At 45.7% G+C, this 20,787-nt stretch overlaps 1 protein-coding gene across 4 annotated transcripts in view; it reads right to left on the bottom strand.

Annotated features, from left to right (window-relative positions):
- Nucleotides 1-1,885: 1,885 nt before the first annotated feature.
- Nucleotides 1,886-20,787, bottom strand: part of SHISA6 (shisa family member 6) — a 351,868-nt gene continuing 332,966 nt past the window's right edge. For 2 of the 4 annotated variants that reach the window (XM_051824480.3, XM_051824482.3), the window contains 3 exons: nt 13,666-13,722; nt 9,699-9,851; nt 1,886-7,915 (listed from right to left, as the gene is read on the bottom strand). In XM_051824480.3, the coding sequence (XP_051680440.1) occupies nt 7,365-7,915; nt 9,699-9,851; nt 13,666-13,722 (761 nt within the window). In that variant the 3' untranslated portion in view covers nt 1,886-7,364. The remainder of the gene's footprint in view (nt 7,916-9,698; nt 9,852-13,665; nt 13,723-20,787) is intronic. The other 2 variants (XM_051824481.3, XM_089318402.1) reach the window with 1 other exon arrangement.

The raw sequence follows: 20,787 nt of genomic DNA, 5'->3' as shown, positions 1-20,787 counted from the left end.
AAAGTGGGGGACAGGAGAGAGAAATAGAGAAATGGCAACCACCAGTTCACTCTGCAGCAACCAGGGCTGGACCAAGGAGCTGGAGCTAAGAGCTGGGAATTCAGTCTGGTTCTTCTATGTGAATAGCAGAAACTCAAGTAGCTGGGTAACCACCTGCTTTCTCCCAGGGTGTGAATTAACAAGGAGCTGAAATCAGGATCAGAGTCAGGACTTTAAACCAGGCACTTTGTATGGGATGTGGACATCCCAAAGTAACATCTTAACCTCTGCACCAAACACTCACCCCATTTTACTTTTTTTTTTAAGACTTTATTTATTTATTTGAGAGGTAGAGTTACAGAGAGGGAGAGGGAGAGACAGAGAAAGGTCTTGCAGCTGCTAGTTCACTCCCCAAATGCCACTGCAATGGCTGGAGCTGTGCCGATCTGAAGCCAGGAGCCAGGAGCTGCTTCCCAGTCTCCCATGTGGGTGAAAGGGCCCAAGGACTTGGGCCATCTTCTACTGCTTTCCCAGGCCACAGTAGAGAGCTGGATCGGAAGTGGAGCAGCCAGGACTAGAACCAGTGCCCATATGGGATGCCGGTGCCTCAGGCGGAGGATTAACCTACTTTGCCACAGTGCCGGCCCCCTCATTTTACTTTTAATTATGTATTATTCTTACCTGTTCAATAAAGAATGTCCCCTGTGAGTTTTTATGAGAAAACATGTTTTAATTTAATTTAGTCATTATATGTATATGTAAACATTATAATGAAATTGTACAACTCTTAAAACTTTCTCCTGCTCAGAATTTTGTTTTCCTTTGGGTTTTGTTCCAGTAATGGGTATAGATTAATGAAGCTCTTGTATACTTGTAATGTGTGCATGCATGTGTGTAGACTTCCTGTGAAGCACCATAGGATAGAGACATTAAGGTTAAGAACCAATTCCTGATCAGTAGTGATTATTCTAATGAGAAAATGCATTTCAGAATAAGAGTGGTAATTTGTTACAATGAGCAAGAATAGTGAACAGGTTTGTAATTTTGTCCTAGGTAATGAATGCCATTAATAGGAAAGAAAAAAAAAGGTTTGTCACTAAAAGTGCAGTGCATCCAATGAGAAGGATTTTATTTCCAGAGGAATCAGGGAGTTGGCAAGAGAGTGTGACCGGACACTGGGAGTGGAGATACTGAAGTTGGGGGTTAGGCCAGCTGCCCTCTTGGACAACACTGTGTTGAACTTGAACATACTGGTATCCAGTTGAAAACTCAGAAACACGAAGCAAATGACCTCAGCAGCAAGAGTGAGCATGCGCCAAAGAAAACAGTACAAAAGACGTGTCCAGAGAAAGAGATTCTTGAACGAAGCTATGAATCTAAATCAGTTTTCATGGTGCAACTTGATTTTCTGGCTTAAGTGGCCTAGATATTTAGCTACATGTACTCTAAGCACTCAGGGTAACTGCAAAGACTAACTCTAAAATCAAACTAAGACCTAAAGTCCAAGAGTAATAGTGTTGGAGTAGATGAGAATGGGTACAAAGTTAGAAATTTAAATCTGCTTGGAATTGGCATATCTTGTCCAGTGGCATTTTCCTAGGAATACTTTCCTATATTCCATTTGTTCTTCATTTTTAATAGCATTATTAAAGTTTAATTTTTATATAATACTATTTCCCCATTGTAGGCATACCGTTTGGTGATTTTCTTAGTAGATTTATGCATTTGTGCAACCATCACTACCAGTCAGTTTTAAAACACAGTTATCACTCTAAAAGTTCCCTTAGCTCCATTTGTAGCCAATTGTTGCTCCCATCCTAACTCTGGATTTTCTAAATTCTTTCTTGCTTTGTATTGATGTTTGGTTTTGACTGTCAAAGTAAGCACATGATTTAAGAGACACAGGTTATGTTGAAACAGCTTTATTTTTTTTAATCCATAAATATCTGTTACTGACAAAAGTGGAAAAATCCTTAAGACTAAATCTTACTAAAGTGATATATGTTTACAGTACATATAGAATGTGCTTCGACGAGTAAGTAGACCAATGAGATTTGTACAGAAGAAGCAGTTACTGGAGCACTGCTCATCACAAAGCTTACATATGAGTCATGAAAGAACTGGGCAAGGGTACAGATAGAAAGGTACTTTTCATCAGTACTACCGTATAATAAACACGGAATCCATAAATTGGGCTAATGCATAAAAATGTTCATTAATCCCCCCCTTAGGAAATCGTGTCCCCAAACTAAAAATATTACAGTAAGAATTGCTTTTTATTAGAGAATTTCAAGAATTATTTACTACAAAATGTCTAGTTGAGTTATAGAACTAGAGGGGTATTTGCCACTACGAAGCATATGAGTGAGTTCTCCCGCGGAGTGGCATTCTGGGGTCACTGCAGGGTGGGTAGCAGAGCTGAGCAGGGTCTTCTCCCTTGGGAAGGAAGGTGGTAAGGAAACACACAACGTCATCTCTCTGAATGATGGGAGGTTAATGTGTTGGCTGATTTACAAGATGAGTGTGATGACACCGACTTGGACTCTCCATTCTTGCTTCCCAAGCCTTCACCGGGAGGTCAGTAGTGTCATGAGGAGGGGGCTAGAAGGTACTAGGATGGGGTGAGTGCCCACCTCCTTGCAGCCCCAATGGTGATGCCTCCCCCTTATCCAGTGGGAATGGAGCCTCAGTGTTCAGACTTGGTCTTCAGGACACATGCTGCAGAGTGGGACGTGTTAACATCCACTGCCACATAGAGCCTTGGACAGGCATGCTCTTTTGGGCTTTGAATGTATTTCCCAGCTGCCCTCAAATAGGAGCTTCATCCCCTCCTGGGCAGACCTCCAAACCTTTCTCCTCCAGCCCATCCTCTGTATTTGAAACCGCCTCCCTCCAGCTTATTAGGATCTTGTCAAAAATGAAAACTCCAAACTCAGAATTCCTCTGTGACACAGACACCTTGGATGGTTATGTGTGTCTGTAGGAGAAGGCTTCCCTGACACATGATTGGCAAGCTGTAGAATGGGTAGGTCCTTCACCTTCAGGTATGAAAGCATCCCTGGGTGGCCAAGCCCATGGGGCCCATCCTAGGCTCTGGCGACGTGTCTGGTGGCTGTCTAGGTTATCTGAGGACATCACCATAAGGGCAGGTGTAGTTGGATGCATGCAGATCAGATGAAGTGGGGAGGAATACAAAGAAGGGAAGGGATGCCAACGGGGAGTGAACGCCCTGGAATGTAAGGGATGGGTGAGACTTCAGAGCTCATTTAATCAAAGCCACCCATTTTACAGATGGGAAACTGAGGCACTGAGCAGGAATGTGACTCACCCTTGGTCACATGGTAGGATGGAGACAAAGCCAGGCCTTGTCTCTAAGAGCCTCTGCCCCATGCTTTTTTTTTTCCTCCTAGAGTGTGCCACCTTCCAAAATCAAATATGGAGCCCAGGAATGCCTATCTTTCATATTGAATCTTCCATTAAAATGCTGCATTGATAAAGAGTAACATTTGAACCCTGAAAAAAAATCTCATTAAAACACCACAAGCTTGCTTGAGAATACGTACTCCTGGGGCAGCTTCCCAGGCTCAGAGAGGCAGGCAGAGCAATGTGTGTGGGAGGTAAGGAAACAGCTCTTCTCAGAGCAGGTGCCTTCTAGGGTCCATGTGATGGACAGCCCTTTCATATTACCTTGGGTCAAGTCCACAGATGCCTGTGGAAGTAATCTGAGAATGGGAGGCTGGTGGTGGCAGACAGGGTGTCTCAGAAGAAAATGGACTGTGTATGGTGGCAAGGATGTTGAGATGAATATTCCCTCGTGCTTGGAGGTTCATGAGGTCCTCAACTCTTTGGGGACAAAGGGACATCTGTGATGCATGCAAGCAAGAAGGGGGAGGCGAATGAGAGCAGAGGCCAAGAGTCCCCAAGGGTCAGGGGCTTCAAGGGGGATTTGCAACTGCAGCCACCAAAGCTGATTTTTTGGTTTGTGACACCCCTGACCCAGCAGCTTCTCTCCTTTCCCTCCCAAGGATTAAAGTGGGAGAGCCCTTGGTTCCCTGCCCTGGAGTATCCTCTCATAGGTGCAGGAGGTAAAGGATAAACCCATGCAGTGAAACCAGAAGCCCTAAGGAGGGTCTGATTCATTCACTGGTTTCACGGACAGCTTTGACACTGAGAACAGCAGGATCAGGGACAATTAGGGATGGAGGAAGGTAAATGGAGGTGGAAGAGAAGAACAGACAGGCATAGAAGACTGATGTTGAGACAGGAGTTTCTCCGAGCGAGACTGGGAAGAGGAGGTTGCGGGAGAGACTTGAGTTACGGAGAAAGATGGGAATTTTCAAAGGGTAAACCTATCATCCAAGACACAGGGGAGCTCTGAGGGCAAACACCTGGTTAGGAGGAATTCTTGCCCTTGGTGAATCACAAAGGCATAGAGCCAGGAGTTAACTGGAGGAAGCAAAGCAGGAGAGGTACGAGAGCACAAGGGATGATGGGAGATTCACAGCCACCACAGACCAAGAGAACAGGAAGACCTCTCAGGGCAGGAGAGAACCTGTGCATGCCCTGGTCCATTCCTATCTGGGCAGTGAAGGCATGCAAGAAAGAACAGAAGGAGTAGAGTGAGACCCTGGGCTTTCAGCTTCCCCTGCTAAGGGGGAGGGGGCTTTATTCCAGGGACAGGATGGCAGAGGCCCGTGGCCCGGAAGTCACAACATCTGGGTTCCAGCCCCAGAACCCTCTCTTATCAGGCTGTGTGAACTGGTTCCTTAAAGATGGGTGGGATGGCTGAATAAATAGGAGACAGTCATTCCAAGATGCAGGAAACCACAAATGGTACCAGGCCCTCTATATATATTCTTTGTATCCATGTCCCAGTTAAGAAAGTTCGCTGGATTTTGAAATGGGGACTGAATTAGAGCAAGTTTGTAGACTTCTCCCTGTTTCCTCCCCCTCCATTCATGACTTCTAGACCTAAAGGTGAAGCAGAAGGAATGCTTTAAAAGCATTCTAGTAGAATTTTCTGATCCAACTGATGTCAGAGACTTTCAACCAGACAGTGGTAAGGCTGGAATGAGAAATCTTTTGGAATCAACCTATCAAACAACCCCTGAGACAGACAGACAGACACCTTGTCAGAGACAGGGTGGAGGTGGGAGGCAGCCTGGGGAAAGTAGGAGGGCAGGAGAACTTGGCATTCGGATGACGCAGGTGCAGGATGAGATCAGGCTTCTGGCTCGGTGTGTACGCCTGTAGCTACCTGGGGAGGGAGTTCCCACCTACGTCTGTCCGGTCCTTTCCCCTCCCCACTAACAGGCAGCCTGAATGTGAACTGGCCAGGGGTGGGATGATTAAAGGGTACTGAGCTTATGGGCTCAACTGTGAGACAAGCTTTTTTGTTTCTGGGAGTGATTGACTGCTGTCTGTAGACTGATGTCCTCCTTTCCAATCCTCTGAGCCTCACCTTCTGAAACAAACACTCATAAACCCATGAGGACCAGCCCTTTTGAAGGTTTATGTGTTTGTAGGGGAGGAAAGCGAGGAGCTAACCCTGGCTTCCCACCCCCACAGTCCCAGGGACACTGCCCTGGACAGAGTTGGGGGAAGCCGGGGCTGTGTTCGTAGCCCCAAATCTTCATCCCCTTGTGACACATGCGAGGGTTTCCTCACGTCGGGGAGAGCTTTGGGATTCGTGAAATCAGTAAGGGAGGCAGTCCATGGATTTCCCTGCGGCCATGGACGTGGTGAGATTCACAGTTCCCAGGGATGACACCAAGGACTTCTCCCACCACCCCGCCCCCACTTTTGGCAGGGTCATCCATGCAGAACTGAGGGCAGTGAAAGCCTATTGAAGGGCTTCACTCCCTTCACTCATTTGTCTGGGGCTGATTTCCCCCCCAGCCCAGGGAGGTGCCCTGGCCCTGAGAATGGGGGAACCCCTTCTCTGCCGCCTTCCTGCTGCCCCAGGCTCTGGTCTTAGGGGGAGTAGATCCAGCTGGGTTCCCTGTGAGGCTCCCCAAGAGCCTATGATGTCCTGCCCACCCTACCCCACTCAGACCAGAGGCAGAGATGGGGCTGAAATGGGCTGCCAGTGGAGTGGCCTCCCAGGGCAGAGGGCAGGGGTCATCTGCCACATACTCGAGCGCCCCCTGCAGTGAGGGACTGATGCAGTGAGAAGCTGCGCAGTCAGCCCCCAGACCAACAGCCTGGAGTACCCTTGCTTGAGGAGATGCAGCCAGGAGGGAGGAATGGAGCTGAGGGCAGGGGGAAGGGGAGGCGGGCAGATGGGGTGATAAGAGCATGCAGGGTGCAGGGCAACCACCTTGGGGGATGAGTATTTTCTCTCTAGAAGCCTCTGCCTCCATCCTGCCCTGAACTCATGGGAGGAGATAGACAGAGCCTTGGATTATGGGAATGGGCAGCCCCTGAGACCCCGGGCATCACAGTGGCCCTCTCCGCCCTGACTCCTACAGTTGCCTCCAGGGGAGGGAGGAAAGGTAGGTCTGAGTGACGGGCAAAGCTCAGACCTAGAGGCCTGGAGGAAGTGTGCAGGGGATTGGGTGGCTGTGGGGGGCATCTCCAAAGTCCCTACATCTCATTGCTACCCTCTCTCTGGGAGGGCAAGAGCAAAAGCCCCAGAGAACTCAGGGGTAACATAGCCAGGGCACAGGGAGGAGCATGGCCCCCCAGGGGAGAGAGGGCAGGGCAGCCAGCTGAAACTGGGGAGGGAGGGGAGGCTCTCCCTGAACTCAGGATTGAGGGGAGGGCCAGGGGCCAAGGTGGGGCCCTACGGGGTCAGCGAAGGAAGGGCCACTCGGCAGGGACCAGAGAGTTCCAGCAGGCAGCAGAGAATCGTTATTGTGCTTATGAACACAGCAGCTCTCCGGCTGTGAGAGAGCGAGCAGGCAGTTTTTAGGCACTAGAAGATTTCTGTGATGTGGTTCTAGGTAAAGGAATGAGACCAGGTTGTTTCTTCGGTCAGCCCACTGGCTGCACCCGCTGGCCAATGGAAACCCAGGCAGCTGTGGGCTCCGGGTCAGGCGAGGGTCTCTTGGCAGAACCTGCGGCTGAGTCCCCTGGAAGGGGAGGTGGGGATGTGAGACTGAAGGGAGTTCGTGAAGGTGGTGGAGGGCTGCACGGGGCGGGGAGGGGCTTGCCCCGCTCACCCACCGCCAACTCTGTGGGAAGAGGGAGAATGATCGCTCTGGATGTCGGGTCTGAGCGTACTGGGCCAGGCCATCAGGGTGGTGTCCCTGGGGGTGTGGCTTTCTGGACAAAGCTGGCCACCCCCACTGCTAACAGAAGAGATCAAGGAGGGAGAGGTTCCAGGCTAGAAGCTCTGCTCCAGATCCCTGTCCTGCCCAGTGGCCCTGACCCTTCGCCACCGGTCACACGGTCACTTCGGTCTTGCTGGCCGTGTAGCAGGTGTGGTGGCCGGGGATGTAGTGCAGCTGCTCCACTGTGTTGTGTCTGCGTGAGGCGAAGGCGTGGCGCTTGGCTGCCGTCTGGCTCTGGCCCAGGGTGGCGTAGGAGTTATTGGAGGCACTGGGATGGGAGTGCATCTTGGTCATGCGGTAGCGGTCCAGCACAGGCGTGGACACAAAGACGTCCGTGTGCGAGATGGCCCGCGACAGCGACTGCTCGGGGAAGGCCGTCCGCTCTGGGGACAGCAGCGGGTCCTGGGAGTGCAGGCGCTCCGTGGAGAGAAGCTGCTCGTCGGACAGGATGCGGTCGTAGGGCATGCCGAACTCATCCGGCAGGCCCCTCTGTGGGGACAGGACCCTGTCCTGGGACATGGCCCTGATGGGCCGGCGGGGTCGTTCCCTTGGCAACGGCTTCTGCTGTGACATCTGGATGACATTGAGGGGGAGGGTGCCGCGGGCAGCCAGGTCAGGCAGGTGCCTCCGCCTCATGTAATACTCATCAGCTTCCTTGTCAGCTATAGGGGAGAGACAGAGAGAGAAGACAATTGGGGTGACATCACACTAGGACTCAGGTAGAACCCCACCTCCTTCCACTCAGCTACACAGCTGTAAGCCTTCAGGGCTAACAGGTAGACCTCTGTAGTTTGTGGAGTAGGACTTGCAGGCTCAGGTAGGTGAAGGCAGTGGGTCTCTATGCAATGTGCAAACTCCTCTCTGGGGCTTATTAAATGCAGGTTCAGATTCTGGGGAGGGGGAAGGAGGAAGGGGTGTAGGGTGGGCCCAAGAATATGCATCTCTCACAAGCTGTCAGGTTTGAGATGCCCTGGTCCAAGGACTACCCTGAGTGGTCAGAGGTTAAAGGAGTTCCTCTAGATCCCCAGGGAGTTCATGGCCGAGTTGATGGCAAGCTCAGATCCTTGGACTTGCCCTGCTCCTATGCAGTATCTGCCACACCGCGATCCTGACTTAGAATGGCTCCCTGTCTTGCTAAAATGCTCAGGGAGCAGCTTTTAGCTTCCCGATGTGGTCTGGAGCATTTCTCGATGAAAGCTGGGGTGCAGAAGCAGCCTCCTGCTGGAATGAAGTAAGATGCTCCGGCTAGGAGGCACTTGTGAAAATGCCTCACTGGTAACTTAGGAACATAGTAACACCTTCTCTGGAGTAACAGCCAATGCACAGGAAGCCAGCACATGGGCACCCAGTCCCCACACACACCGGCATCAGCAGCCTACACTTACTCTGCCTGTGCCCACAACACAAGCAGCCTACAACAGTCTCCATGTGTACCTCATTCAAATGTTCCACCTCTCTGCATCCAGTACACCCTCCACACTCACACTGCCCCCTGTGCCTTTGAGCTTACCAAGGACACACACAACCCTGCATGCCCCAGATTTCAGAAGCAAAGCCTCGTGGAACTCTGAATAGTGTACGAAGGCTGACTGCTCCTCCCCTGGCCCGGTGGGCTCACTGATGGGCACATTATGCCTCCTGAACCATACTCCCTCTTTTTGGGGCATCCGTCAGATCACCCACCCATGAGGTGGGTCATGTGCACCCGATCTTAGGCCAGGGTAGGCTACTCTGAAGTTTCAAGCAAACGCTCTGCCCGGAGGCTCCAACTCAGTTGGGTGATCATCAAAAGAGACTCATGGGGGAAATCAGAGGAGAAGACCCCAGGGTCAGAGACCAGGAAAGAAGAGCTGTCCCTCAATGTGTTTTCTTGACATCTTAATGTCTTAAACTTATCAGTGCTTGGACTCTCTCCAGACCCAAGTGGTAGATCTGAGATCACTGGATGGACTGGAGTTGGCTAATGACCTAGTGCTTATGAGAGATATGAGAAGTCTCAGGTCCTTAAGACAGTCTTGGCTGGGTTAGAGAGGGAGCTGGCTTGTGGTTCTCTGGGAGGGGTCACAAAGAAGTTCTGGCCATCGCTAGCCTCTATTACAAGGTAAGATATAAAGCAACTGTAAGTCCATGGTTTGAAGAAGGCAAGTGGGGTACAGGTTGGGGGAAGGTTTTCCCTTACAGTTTAAGTGGTGCACGCATTGAAGTGTTGTCTCCCATGGGACTGTGGATCTGAGGATTCTGCAGCCTCTTTCTGAGGCTGGGAGAGTGGGCTCAGGCCCTCAATAACAAAAGCCAGGGGCTGTCTCTTCTTCCTCTCTCCAGCTTTCTCTTTGTTCCTGAGATTTCTCACCAGTCCTCTTGGTTTAGGGGCAAGACAGTGAGATCCAAGAGGATTTCCTCGAGGCCCCAGGGGCACACCCCAACCCTGGAGGAAACCCGACTTACTTAGTCTCTTCAGAGATGAGTACTTGCTTGGGTTGGTCTTCACCGCAGACTCATAGGATGGGGGTAGATGGGCTAAGTTCTGGAAGGAGCGGGAGAAAGAAAGATCATAGGGCTCCGTGGCTGATGTCAGGATGTTGTTCATCCGTGGCTTCTCTGCAAGGAAAGGGAGGGGTGCATTGTATCAGAGAAAAAAAAAGGCTGTGCAGACAAGAAGGAAGCACCCAAGTTCCCTCTCATTTTCTGCCTCATCCCTGATGAGAGCCCACATCCTGCTTCCCTGACCCTGTGTGCTGGGACACAGGTGGTGCTGTTTTAGCTGTCTCTGGCCACCCACCACAGCAGTTGACCATTCTTTGAATAGCAGATTCTACTCTGAGACTAAGGAGTAGTCTCCAAATGCATCTCTGGGTTGTTTGATGAAGATGTAGGCCTGATGGAGCTGAGGGGCATCCTAAAATCATCTACTTCCATGTGCCAGGGCTGTCCCTTCCCTAGTAGCTTTAGATAAACCCAGCTGTCAGGCTTGGGAAAAATCTGAGTTTGGAGCAGCTGGTGGAGGGATTTGTGTGCGTACCCAAGGGAGAACTAAATCTAGCACACAGCCTCACTGAGACTCTAACCCATGCTCTGTCCATCATGTCACTCTACCTCTCACATAGCTCCTTCCACCATGGGCCTCTGCAAGCCCAGTGCCTGACAAGCCACTCTGAGAGACACAGCCATTGTATCTTACTTTAATTCCTTTCTCCAAAGCCCTCTTAGCCACCTCTAAGCTGCTGGGGAAAATAATATAGACAAAAATGCTTGGCACATTCTTCCCCCCAGAATAAAGCCTTGGGAAGGAAGAAAGCCTTGAGATTCATAAATCAAAAATGAAAGAGAGAAAGTCATTTGTTCAATTCCAGACCTGCGGAAAAGAATGGAAGACAAAGTGAAAGGGAAGTGAGTGCATGACCACTGGGGACACCATGCAGGGCAAGCTGGGCTCTGGGGGACCAGATTAGAGACAGCACAGGAGAGGAAGGAAGGAATGCAGAACTGGGTGAGGGAGTGGCTGTGGGAAGGTGGGAGATGGGGGCAGAGAGGAATGGAGGTCCCAGGAAGGAAGACAAGCATGCCATGGCGATTGACTGACAGGAGGAGGCACCCACCACAAGAAGAAATCAGCAGGTGGTTGCCAGGGGAAACAGTGGTACTATTCTCAGGTATGAGGTGTTTGGGAGGCTGCTGTCTGGTTGCATCAATTCTCCAGTCTCTTTGGTTGGGAACTCTCAGGACCAAAGAAATTCTGATAAGGGGTGGGCTCTAACTCTAGACAGATGTGTAAGAGAACTGTAGGAAACCACAGACAATAGGAATTCTATGCCATGGAGCATAAAGAAGCCCCTGTATGACTTGTCCTAGGGCAGCCCCGTGCACAGGGAACTCCTAGCTCCTCTATTCCTTTCCTGCCTGCACTGTCACCCCCAAAACTGGGGATTGAGCCAGGGAAGCTCAGCCAATAAGCTGCTGTTCCTGCCAGCTTGGTACATATGTGAGGGGGTGGGGAATGCTCGTATCCCTGAGAGATCAGAACATGCTGTACCGAAAGAGCCTCCCTGGCATGGACCAGGACAAATGCCAGGAAATGGAGTGGGCAGGAAGCTGGGAGTGCTGCTTTCAAGAGGTGGTTAATAGCCACTAATCCCTTAGCTCTTGTTGCTTCACTTCGGTCCATGTCGGAGAAGATGGAACTTCTTTCTGCCAGTGGGTCTCATCCTCCCACTGAGGGCATCACTCAGCTCACCCTCTTCCAAATGCAGTTATTTCTGGGTACCATTGCCCTTCAGTGAAACATGACAGCTCTGCCTTGCCTTTTGCCCCCACCATGACTACCCTTGCTCCTTTGCTGATGCTCTGGCTCCTACTGAAACGTCTCGCCTTGTGCTTCCTCTATTGGATTCTGACTTCACTGAAGGCTCCTAGCTGTGACAGCGTTACATCTTTGATGCCCACAAAGGTATCTGCTCTTCAACTTTGCTCATGCTTGTCTTGTCAGTTTCACCTAGTTTAGCATCTAACTGCTCTCTATAAAAAAATCAACTTGAGGTGATCTTGTTGATCTCCAAAGACTGCAATCTCCTTGGTAGGAGAAGTCTTGCTTAGCCACTTTTTCTACCTCCTTTACTGCACTTGGAACAAAATAAGGCTCTTATTAATGCTCTTTGGTTAATCAGAGTCCACTCAGACTCCAATTATTCGCTTTGCCAGTTCCTGGAAAATGTGTAGTATCCAAGAAGGGGTTGCAGAGAAAACTGTGCCTCCACTGCAGTGTGAACCACTCAAGGACAGGGACTGGGTCCATCTCCTCCTCCTTGCACTGACTGGAAGAGGGAAGACAGGAAGAAGAGAAGGAGGGAAGAATGGTTCCTCTCCTTGTATTTGGGAGTGTGTGCACGTGTTGGCTCCCTCTGGGAAACCAGCTCAGTGGCTGTTCTTTCAGAATGTAGGAGCTCTCCTCGCTTGCCTTTTCGGGCTCCTCTTCCTGTTTCTGCTTTATCACCACGGGCATCCCCCAGGCTCCCTGCCTCTGCCTTCTGCTTTTCTCTTTCAGCATTTCTGCACAGATTGTCCCTACTCCCGAGGCTTCTGTTACTGCCTGCAAAGCATAACTTACGTCTTCGGCTCCAGCCTCTCTGCACAATTCATTTTTTGCATCCCCAACTGTCTGTTGAATAATTTTTCTTGCATATCCTATGGTCTCGTCAAACTCCAGGTCTCTAGATGCAAGCTCACAAACAACAACTCCATCCGCTGTAGATGCTGACGGTTTCTCTGATTCCTTACTTGGTGTTAAGACTCAGCACCCTTTCTTCTAATTCATCTTGGCTTGAGATTTTACTCAGAACTGGCTCACACAAGCCATATTCAATGAGTGACAAAGCTGTCTCAATCTTTTGTTCAAAACATCTGAAATCTTAATCCTCCTCTCTGCCCCCACTGTCAACATCACCATTAGGATCAGCTTTTTTGAACTGTTTTCTCCAATTTCTCCATTTCTAGTTTTTCTTAAACCCCACAACTTGAAACATCGGGTTATATTTCTGCCTTCATCGCATACTCATTCTTCCACCAGAAGTACAGCACTTGAGGGCATGTAAAAATACCCCATGGACCTCCAGTGATTATCACGTCCTTCAACCTGACACGAGAATGGCGGGTGTCTCTATCAGGTGGGCTGAAGACTTTACCTTTGTTTTGAGTTTCTGTCTCCCTAAAATTCTAATGAAGCTTTCATCCTTTCACAGCAAAGAGACAGGAATGACTGATAGTTCACAATTTACATGGCTGTCTTATGTTCTGCCGACTTTTGAGCAGGTGTAAAAAATAGTTTTCCTCTGCGGTTCCAAATGTGAAGCTGTGATCTGGTGGGAGGACACTGTAACCTAAGTGGAAAACATGGTTTTGTGATCCTCTGGCACCGTGTGAACATTCTTCAGCTTTATGACTTCTTTTAGTCTATCCCCCTGCCAAGAAGCTAGGGCCCAAATCAGCTTTTAGTTTTATCAAATCTTAATTAGTTTGGGGAGGATGGAGAGAGTTTAACCAACTCTCATGTCATCCGTAAAGGATACCACAAGTAGCGCTGGGCAAGGAGAGTATTACACTCCTTGCCATGGACATACGGAATTCGTGAGTCAAGAAGTAATGTGGCTTGCAAGAAATGATGTCAACTGCAAGCAGAAATGGGTGCATAGAGGCTCTAGCTTGTTTCCTTTCATGGCAGATCATTGTGATATCAGAGAGAGAAACACCAAGGGACAATGGTCTGAAAGTGAGAGGCAAGCATTGTGGCCATGGAGGAAGGCAAGCACGTGGCTTCTTGCACCTTCCAGCTTCATGCGTTGATGCCCTGTCAGGCATCAGTGGTTAGAATGGAGCCACTTGAATGAGGATGGAATACAGAGTGTTCCCAATCATCTCTCACCATGTGTTGGGGTCTGGGTAGCACTGCTTAAAATCGGATGATTATACTGATGATCACCTGAAAGTAATGGAAAAGAAGTTTATAAAGAAGAGTTCAGGTATTCCACTGTCTCTCCAACACAGCAGCAGCTTCTCTTCCTCAAAGGAAGCACTTCTAAGAAAGGCAGGGAAAAAGTACATTAGCCTCAGAGAAACTTCTCTTGCTGTTTCTGTCTCTTTACTTCTGCACCAGGGCTTCCTCTGTTGCCATGGTGACCCACCCACATCTCTCAATCTGGTTGACCAGCCACAGAGGATTGGTTGGGATGAGGGTACATGGAGACCAAGAAGCATTTGGCAAGTATACTTACATGGGGTGGGGAACCAGGCAGGGAAAGTAGGTTCTTCGTGTGTGAGGGGGTATGTTAAGGTGTGATTAATCTGAAGGAGGATGCTGTGATGCAAGGTCTGGGTGCATCCTGAGATGCAGAAGTATTCACTGTCCAAGATCAGGAGTCCTGGATTCTGGGCTCTATCCTGCCTTTAGAGGACACAGCCCAACCATTCAAAAAGTTTTCCTTTATTCATAATGCAAAAAGTCCACCTAGATTGAGTGATACACAAAATTAATCAAGCCTTAGTTTTCACAGCTTGCAGTTCAAGGCATTCCAACGGCTTCTAAAGTTGTTTGAACGAAAATATTTGCCAGTACTATATTACTGCTTTAGCTCAATATTGTATTCTTGTATTTCAAGGGTGCATGCATCTAATTTCAGCTGAAGAAAGGTGAGGAAGAGTGAGATCTTTGCTTTAGTTTACGAAACCATGGATTGCAGCTTGTCATCCTTGTGAGGCTAGGTCGGATATCAGTCCTGTTTCCTTGCATCTTGTTATTTAATCATCTTTTCTACTTGTTGAATTATACTCTCTGATGACTCATTCCCTTCTCCTTCAATGTATCCCTTTTTATCTTCTAGTCCCTAAATACAGTGGCTGCATAAAACTCAGGTATCTTTATAAAAACTTCAGCAGTACTTGGGGCCTTTATCCTCTTACCCAAACTGGTGGTTCCAAAGTAAATGTACTCCTTTAGCCAGAGGTCCATCTAATCTACAAAGTTAGATTTTAAACCACTCAAGCACATTGCCTTAAAATTTTTGTCCTTACCCCGAATCATTATAATTTCTTCTCTATGTCTCAGATTTTGTCCATGGTGCTAATGTTCCATGCTCTTGGAATGTGAAATTTGAGTTATTATTATTATTTTTTTTACCATTTCCCTTTCTTCACCCTCCATATCCATTAAATAGTCCTTGTCCTATATCTGCTCTATCAATCCAAGTCCAAGATATATCTATTTCTCAAGATTTGTCTTAGCTCTAGTCTCTAGCCACTTCCAAGACAAGTCATCCTGTGTATTCCTGCTAGACAAAATTTCCTAAACCAATGGAATCATTACATCATTTCTTGGATTAAAACTGGACTCTTTAATCTGCCAAGCACACCATCTAGTAGGGGCATGGGTTTCAGCAAAAGGGCAGAATTTATTTTTGTTTTCAAGCAATGTGGTGGCACCAGAGAGAAAAGTACAAGAAATAGGAAAACATTGCTTGATTGGTAGAGACTGGCAGTTGATGAGAAGTGCTTCTAGTGTCTTGTGTCAGGATCCAAATTGGATAATTCAGGTTCAGTTGATGATTTCTGAAAGCTGATTGTGCTCTATACCCTGTGCTGAACATGGTCACATGCATTAAAAACAAACAAACAAACAAAAAAACCTCACAATGATCTTCCTGTGAATGGAGAATGCAGTGAAGCAAAATGAAAATATATTATTGGCCTACCCTTAGCCAGACCCTGGACAAAACTCTTTAAATACCTTCATGGAAATCTTTTCTGTAAATTTTTAACAGATACGGTTTAAAAAAGATAAATGTCTTGAATTTAGATATTTGGCTTGCAAGTCCAGTGATTTTCCTTTACTTTGAATCTCACTGAAAATGTTTTGCTCGCATTTGGTTTTATTCCTACCTTGGCATTAACAAGAAACTTTCTAAATTAAGTAAACAGAGGAAAATTAAAACTGCCCTAAAATAACCATTGTGACATTTTGTTGTACTTCCTTTTATTTCTCTCCTCTCATAAAAGAAAATGTGTGTGTTCATGCGTGTACACTCATACACAAGCACTTGAACAATATCGCAATGAGTAATCTTGGCTCTATGTCATTTTGCATACGAATTCCAGTTCTAAAATGGATTAAAACATGGTGATTTGATTCTGACAGTTGTGCAAAATGACAAATGTGTGAGGCTATTCATTGGAGCATTTTTATGGTGGCAAAAGCAAAAAGACAAACAAAATGCTGATACAAATATCTACCTAGATACAGAAAAAATGTGTAGTTTTCCCAGAGATTAGCATGTTGCACATACTGCTTTAATCTCGTGCATACTTAATGAACAGCATATCTGAAAACATTTTCATGTTTTGAAATCTTTCATGAAGCTTCACAATGGTCTTTCTAGAGAACAGTCTATGTATCATTTAAGCATACTATATTGAAGTATAATATATGTAAGCACAATTAAGCGGTCCCATATTTTTTGGTATTTAAATGGTTTAAAAGTTTAATAATGTTACACCAAACATCTGTGAGCATAAATTTTTGATCATTTATCATGTTCTTAAAATAATAACTAAAAGCGACATTTCTAACTCAAAACACTCTCAGTTGCCTAGCAGTGTGACAAAGTAGAATGACAGATTTCTTCATATTTAACCATTCATCTATTCCTGGAAAATACCTAATCTGATTCTGGTATCTGGTTATTTTATTACATCACTGGATTTTAGTTGCTTATCTTTAATGAATGTATACATACTTACATACATACATAAGATATATAAAACTGTTAATTTTTTGTGCTAAAACTGTTGTTGTATTAAGGTAGTGATTTTATAAAACCAAATGAATAGTATTCTGTCTTTTTCTATGCCTTGAAACTATTCATATAGCATATGAAATATCTAGTCTTTGGAAATTTGAAGGAAGAAGTAGACACTGCCTTCTGAATCAAGTTCTGCTGTAGGCCAGTGAGAGAGGGTGGGCTTGTGTTATTTCATACCATCACCAATGAATAGATAAGGGAACTGAAGTGTGGAGAGGTTGAATACTTCGCTCAGTATTACACAGAGAGCAGGTGAAGCTGGGGAGCAACCACAGGTTGGCTGGGGCCTGCATCCTTCACCATTAGGTAGACTGTCTTCTCGTATGCAACAACACAATCCTTACGTATTGATTCACTCACCCTTTCTAATGCTGGATTCAATCAGTAGTTACTGTGTGTTTTTTTTTAAATACTCATCCATTGGCTACTTTCAACTTTTTATTAGCTTAAAACTATAACATGATCAGCCGGCGCCGCGGCTCACTAGGCTAATCCTCCGCCTAGCGGCGCCGGCACACCGGGTTCTAGTCCCGGTCGGGGCGCCGGACTCTGTCCCGGTTGCCCCTCTTCCAGGCCAGCCCTCTGCTGTGGCCAGGGAGTGCAGTGGAGGATGGCCCAGGTGCTTGGGCCCTGCACCCCATGGGAGACCAGGAAAAGCACCTGGCTCCTGGCTCCTGCCATCGGATCAGCGCGGTGCGCCGGCCACAGCGCGCCGGCCGCGGCGGCCATTGGAGGGTGAACCAACGGCAAAAGGAAGACCTTTCTCTCTGTCTCTCTCTTTCACTGTCCACTCTGCCTGTCAAAAAAATAAAAAAACAAACAAACAAACAAACAAACAAACAAAAAAACTATAACATGATCATCCCACCTCACAATCTCCGTATATTAGGGTATATCCATTTTCTTGTTCTTAATTTTCCATGTCACTGTTTTCTGAGTTAACAATTTATTCAAATCATTATTCTTTTTCATAGAACTACCTCTTCCACGCTATATATCATCTGCTATTTTTTATTATCTGATAAATAAACAAATAATGTTTTCTTTTTATGTAATGGTCATAAGAGAAAGCATTATTTAACCTTTGGATCTGCTTATTCCTGCCTCCTAAATCTCCTTGTTTTCATTTGTTATTGTTTCCTAATTTCTTGGCTTGAATCTTTACTCCATTTATTCTCACTGTTGTCTGTAAATAGTGGAGTCTTAGCTGTGGATTTATCTCTGGCACTATCCCATGGGCATCAGTGCGTAGTGTTCCCATTGTGGTCATGCCCTAAATGATCTATAATTGCACCCTCGATTTCCTCTTTGACCCAGGAGTTATTTAGTAGACTGTCATTGAATTTCAAAGTGTTTGGATTTGTTGATTTGAACTTCTGCCATTAATCTTCTGTTTTATTGTACTATGCTCAGAGAACAGGCCCTGTTTAAGTTCTGCTTTTTAGAACTTGTTGAGTTTTCTGTTGTGGGTTAAAATATGATCAATTTTTATAAATATTTTATAAGTACTTAGAGAAAAGGTATATTTTCTTTTGATAGAGTACAGAATTGACCTATATCTATTAAATCAGCCACATGGTATACATTATTCAGTTTTCTGTACTGTAATTCATTCTTTGCCTACTTAATCTGTCAACGATTGAGAGAAGTGTGCTAAGGTCTCCCACTACTCTTGTGTTTCTGTCATTTTCTCCCTGTATTTGTTATGGAGTTGGTTTTATATATTTCATAGCTACATTATTCAGCAAAAAAAAAAACTCATGATACTTATGTCTTATTTGTGGATTGCACCCTTTATCAATGTTAAATACCACTTTTGGTCCTATTTAATGCCTTTTTTGCCTTTAATTCCGCTTTTGCTGATATTTATATTGCTAACCCAGCTTCCTTTTTGTTTGCATTTGCCTGATAAACTTTGCCTATCCTTTTACATATAACCTTTCTGTGTCATGTTGTTTTAAGCTTGTCTCCTTTGAGAGTATATATGTATTTAATCTGCTTTATGTGCTTTGGTACTTTCTGGGTTGTCCTGAGAGCTAAAAGTCATTCTACCTGCTTGTAAAATTGTCCCACCTTCCACTGGAGCATTTTCCTCTTCCTGCTATATTCATGCCATAGGATCGCACTCCCTTCATGCAGCCCAAACTCCAGATGCCATAGCTGATGTGACCAAGTGAGAGTTTTCTGACTCAACGTGAGCCAATTTGAGTTCCTACTTCAAAAATCATGAAATGAGAATGATTTGATCTCTCTGTGTGGATGAATCCATGACACATAAACAAGGTAGCTATGGGTAGTCATCTGGGTTTGGAATACAGTCAGTTTTTAGAGACCACAGCAGATTGTGTTTTCCAGAAATGACCACGGTTATGGTTGTGGTCTCACATTCTTCCCCAAAACCTTGTGATTCCCCCATAAGATGCAGGACATTGAAGTGGGGTGGGAGGCATTGGCCTTGATGAATAGATTCCTGCAAAGGCAATGGGAAATGACTTCCAAGGCCAGGTTGCAAATGGTGATGGGGTTTCTACTGGCTCCCTCTCAATACCTTTCACACCTTGGATCCCAGCCACCTGAAAGGGCTACCTGTGAAAAAATACTTCCACATGTTTGTGCAAAATGGATTGAAATGATGTTCTTTTTTGGTGACAAAATTTTGAAAGCCATGGATACAAGGGGTTTTCAAGGACTTCATGGATAATTAATACTATGACAAAGCTGTGCATGGGTCATTCAATTGTTGTTGCTGAGTAGTAAATGTTATATGGTGTGAATGTACCACAGTTTGTTTCAGGACCCACGTGTTGAAGGACATATAAGTTATTTTCAGTTTTGGGATACTGGGAATAAAGCTTCTATGAACATTCATGGTTAATTATTCAATTATCTGATTTAAATACAGTTATGTATTGCTTAGCAACGGAGGTATGCTATGAGAAATTTGTCGTTGTGCAAACATCATACAGCACACTTACACAGAAGAAGATGGCCAGGATGTCACTAGGTGATATAATCCTATGGAACCATGTATCATATATGCAGGCCCATCACTGACTGAAACATTATGTGACACACGACTGGGTCTAGCAGTGCAGTTACTGGATGGCCTGGCAGTGTCCTGTGTACTTTTTAAAACAATCTGCCCAGATGTTTTCCAGAGTGGTTGTACCATTTTACATTCCATCAGATATGAAAGAGTTGTCCAGTTTCTCTACAACCTTGCCAGCATTTGGTGTAGTCACTTTTTTTTTTTTTATTTTAGCTTTCTGTATCCACGGCAGGTGTGTAGTGTGGTGTCTTATTGTGGACATAAGGTACATTACCCTGATGGCCAATGAAGTTGAGCATATTTTTATATGTGTATTCTGCATCCTCTTCAGTGAAACTTTTCTACTTTTGTCCATTTTATAATCAGATTGCATGTTTCCTGTTAAGTTTTGAGGCTTCATTTTATATCCCAGATACTAGTCTTTGTTGGCTGGATGGTTTGAAGGTATTTTCTTCCAATCTATAGCTTGTTTTGTTATCCTTTCAATAGGGTCTTTCACAGAGTGAATGTTGTATTTACCCAATTTATTGTTTTTTTTTTTTTTTTTTCCTTTTATAGCTTGTTCTTCTGGAGTCAAACCTAAGAACTCTTTTCTTGTCCTGGGTGATGAAGGCTTTTTACTGTTTTTTTTTTTCTTATGTTTTAGACAATCCATTTTAATTAATTTTTATAAAACGTATAAGATTTAGGTTGAAGTTCATTTTTTTTCCTTATGGATGTCAAACTGGCCCAGTATACTTTCTTAAAAATGATCTTTCTCTCATTGACTTGCTTTTGCACCTTTGTTAAAATATATCAGTGGGATATGTTTGTATGTGTCTGTTTCTGGGTTTTATATTCTATTTCATTTATCTACATGTCTACTTCTCTGCCAAGTCTACACTGTTTTGATGACTGTAGGCATATGATATTTCTTGAAACTGAGTGGGATGATTTCTCCCACTTTCTTTTTCAAAATTCTTTTAGCTATTCTAGTTCTATGCCTCTCATGTAAATTTTATTATATTGTCTATAGCTAAAAAACACTGTTGTTTATAAGAATTGCCTTAAATATGTATGTTATTTGGGGGGGAGGAGGTTGGACATCTTTACTCTGTCTAGCCCTCCAATCCATAGGCTTGATATCTCTACTTATGTTACGCCA

Source organism: Oryctolagus cuniculus, chromosome 17, assembly GCF_051225735.1.
Source record: "Oryctolagus cuniculus isolate XC-2025 breed Fujian yellow rabbit chromosome 17, ASM5122573v1, whole genome shotgun sequence".
Taxonomy (NCBI): domain Eukaryota; kingdom Metazoa; phylum Chordata; class Mammalia; order Lagomorpha; family Leporidae; genus Oryctolagus; species Oryctolagus cuniculus.
Note: the sequence above shows the minus strand (reverse complement) of the source record. Positions and strands in the feature narration are given on the sequence as shown.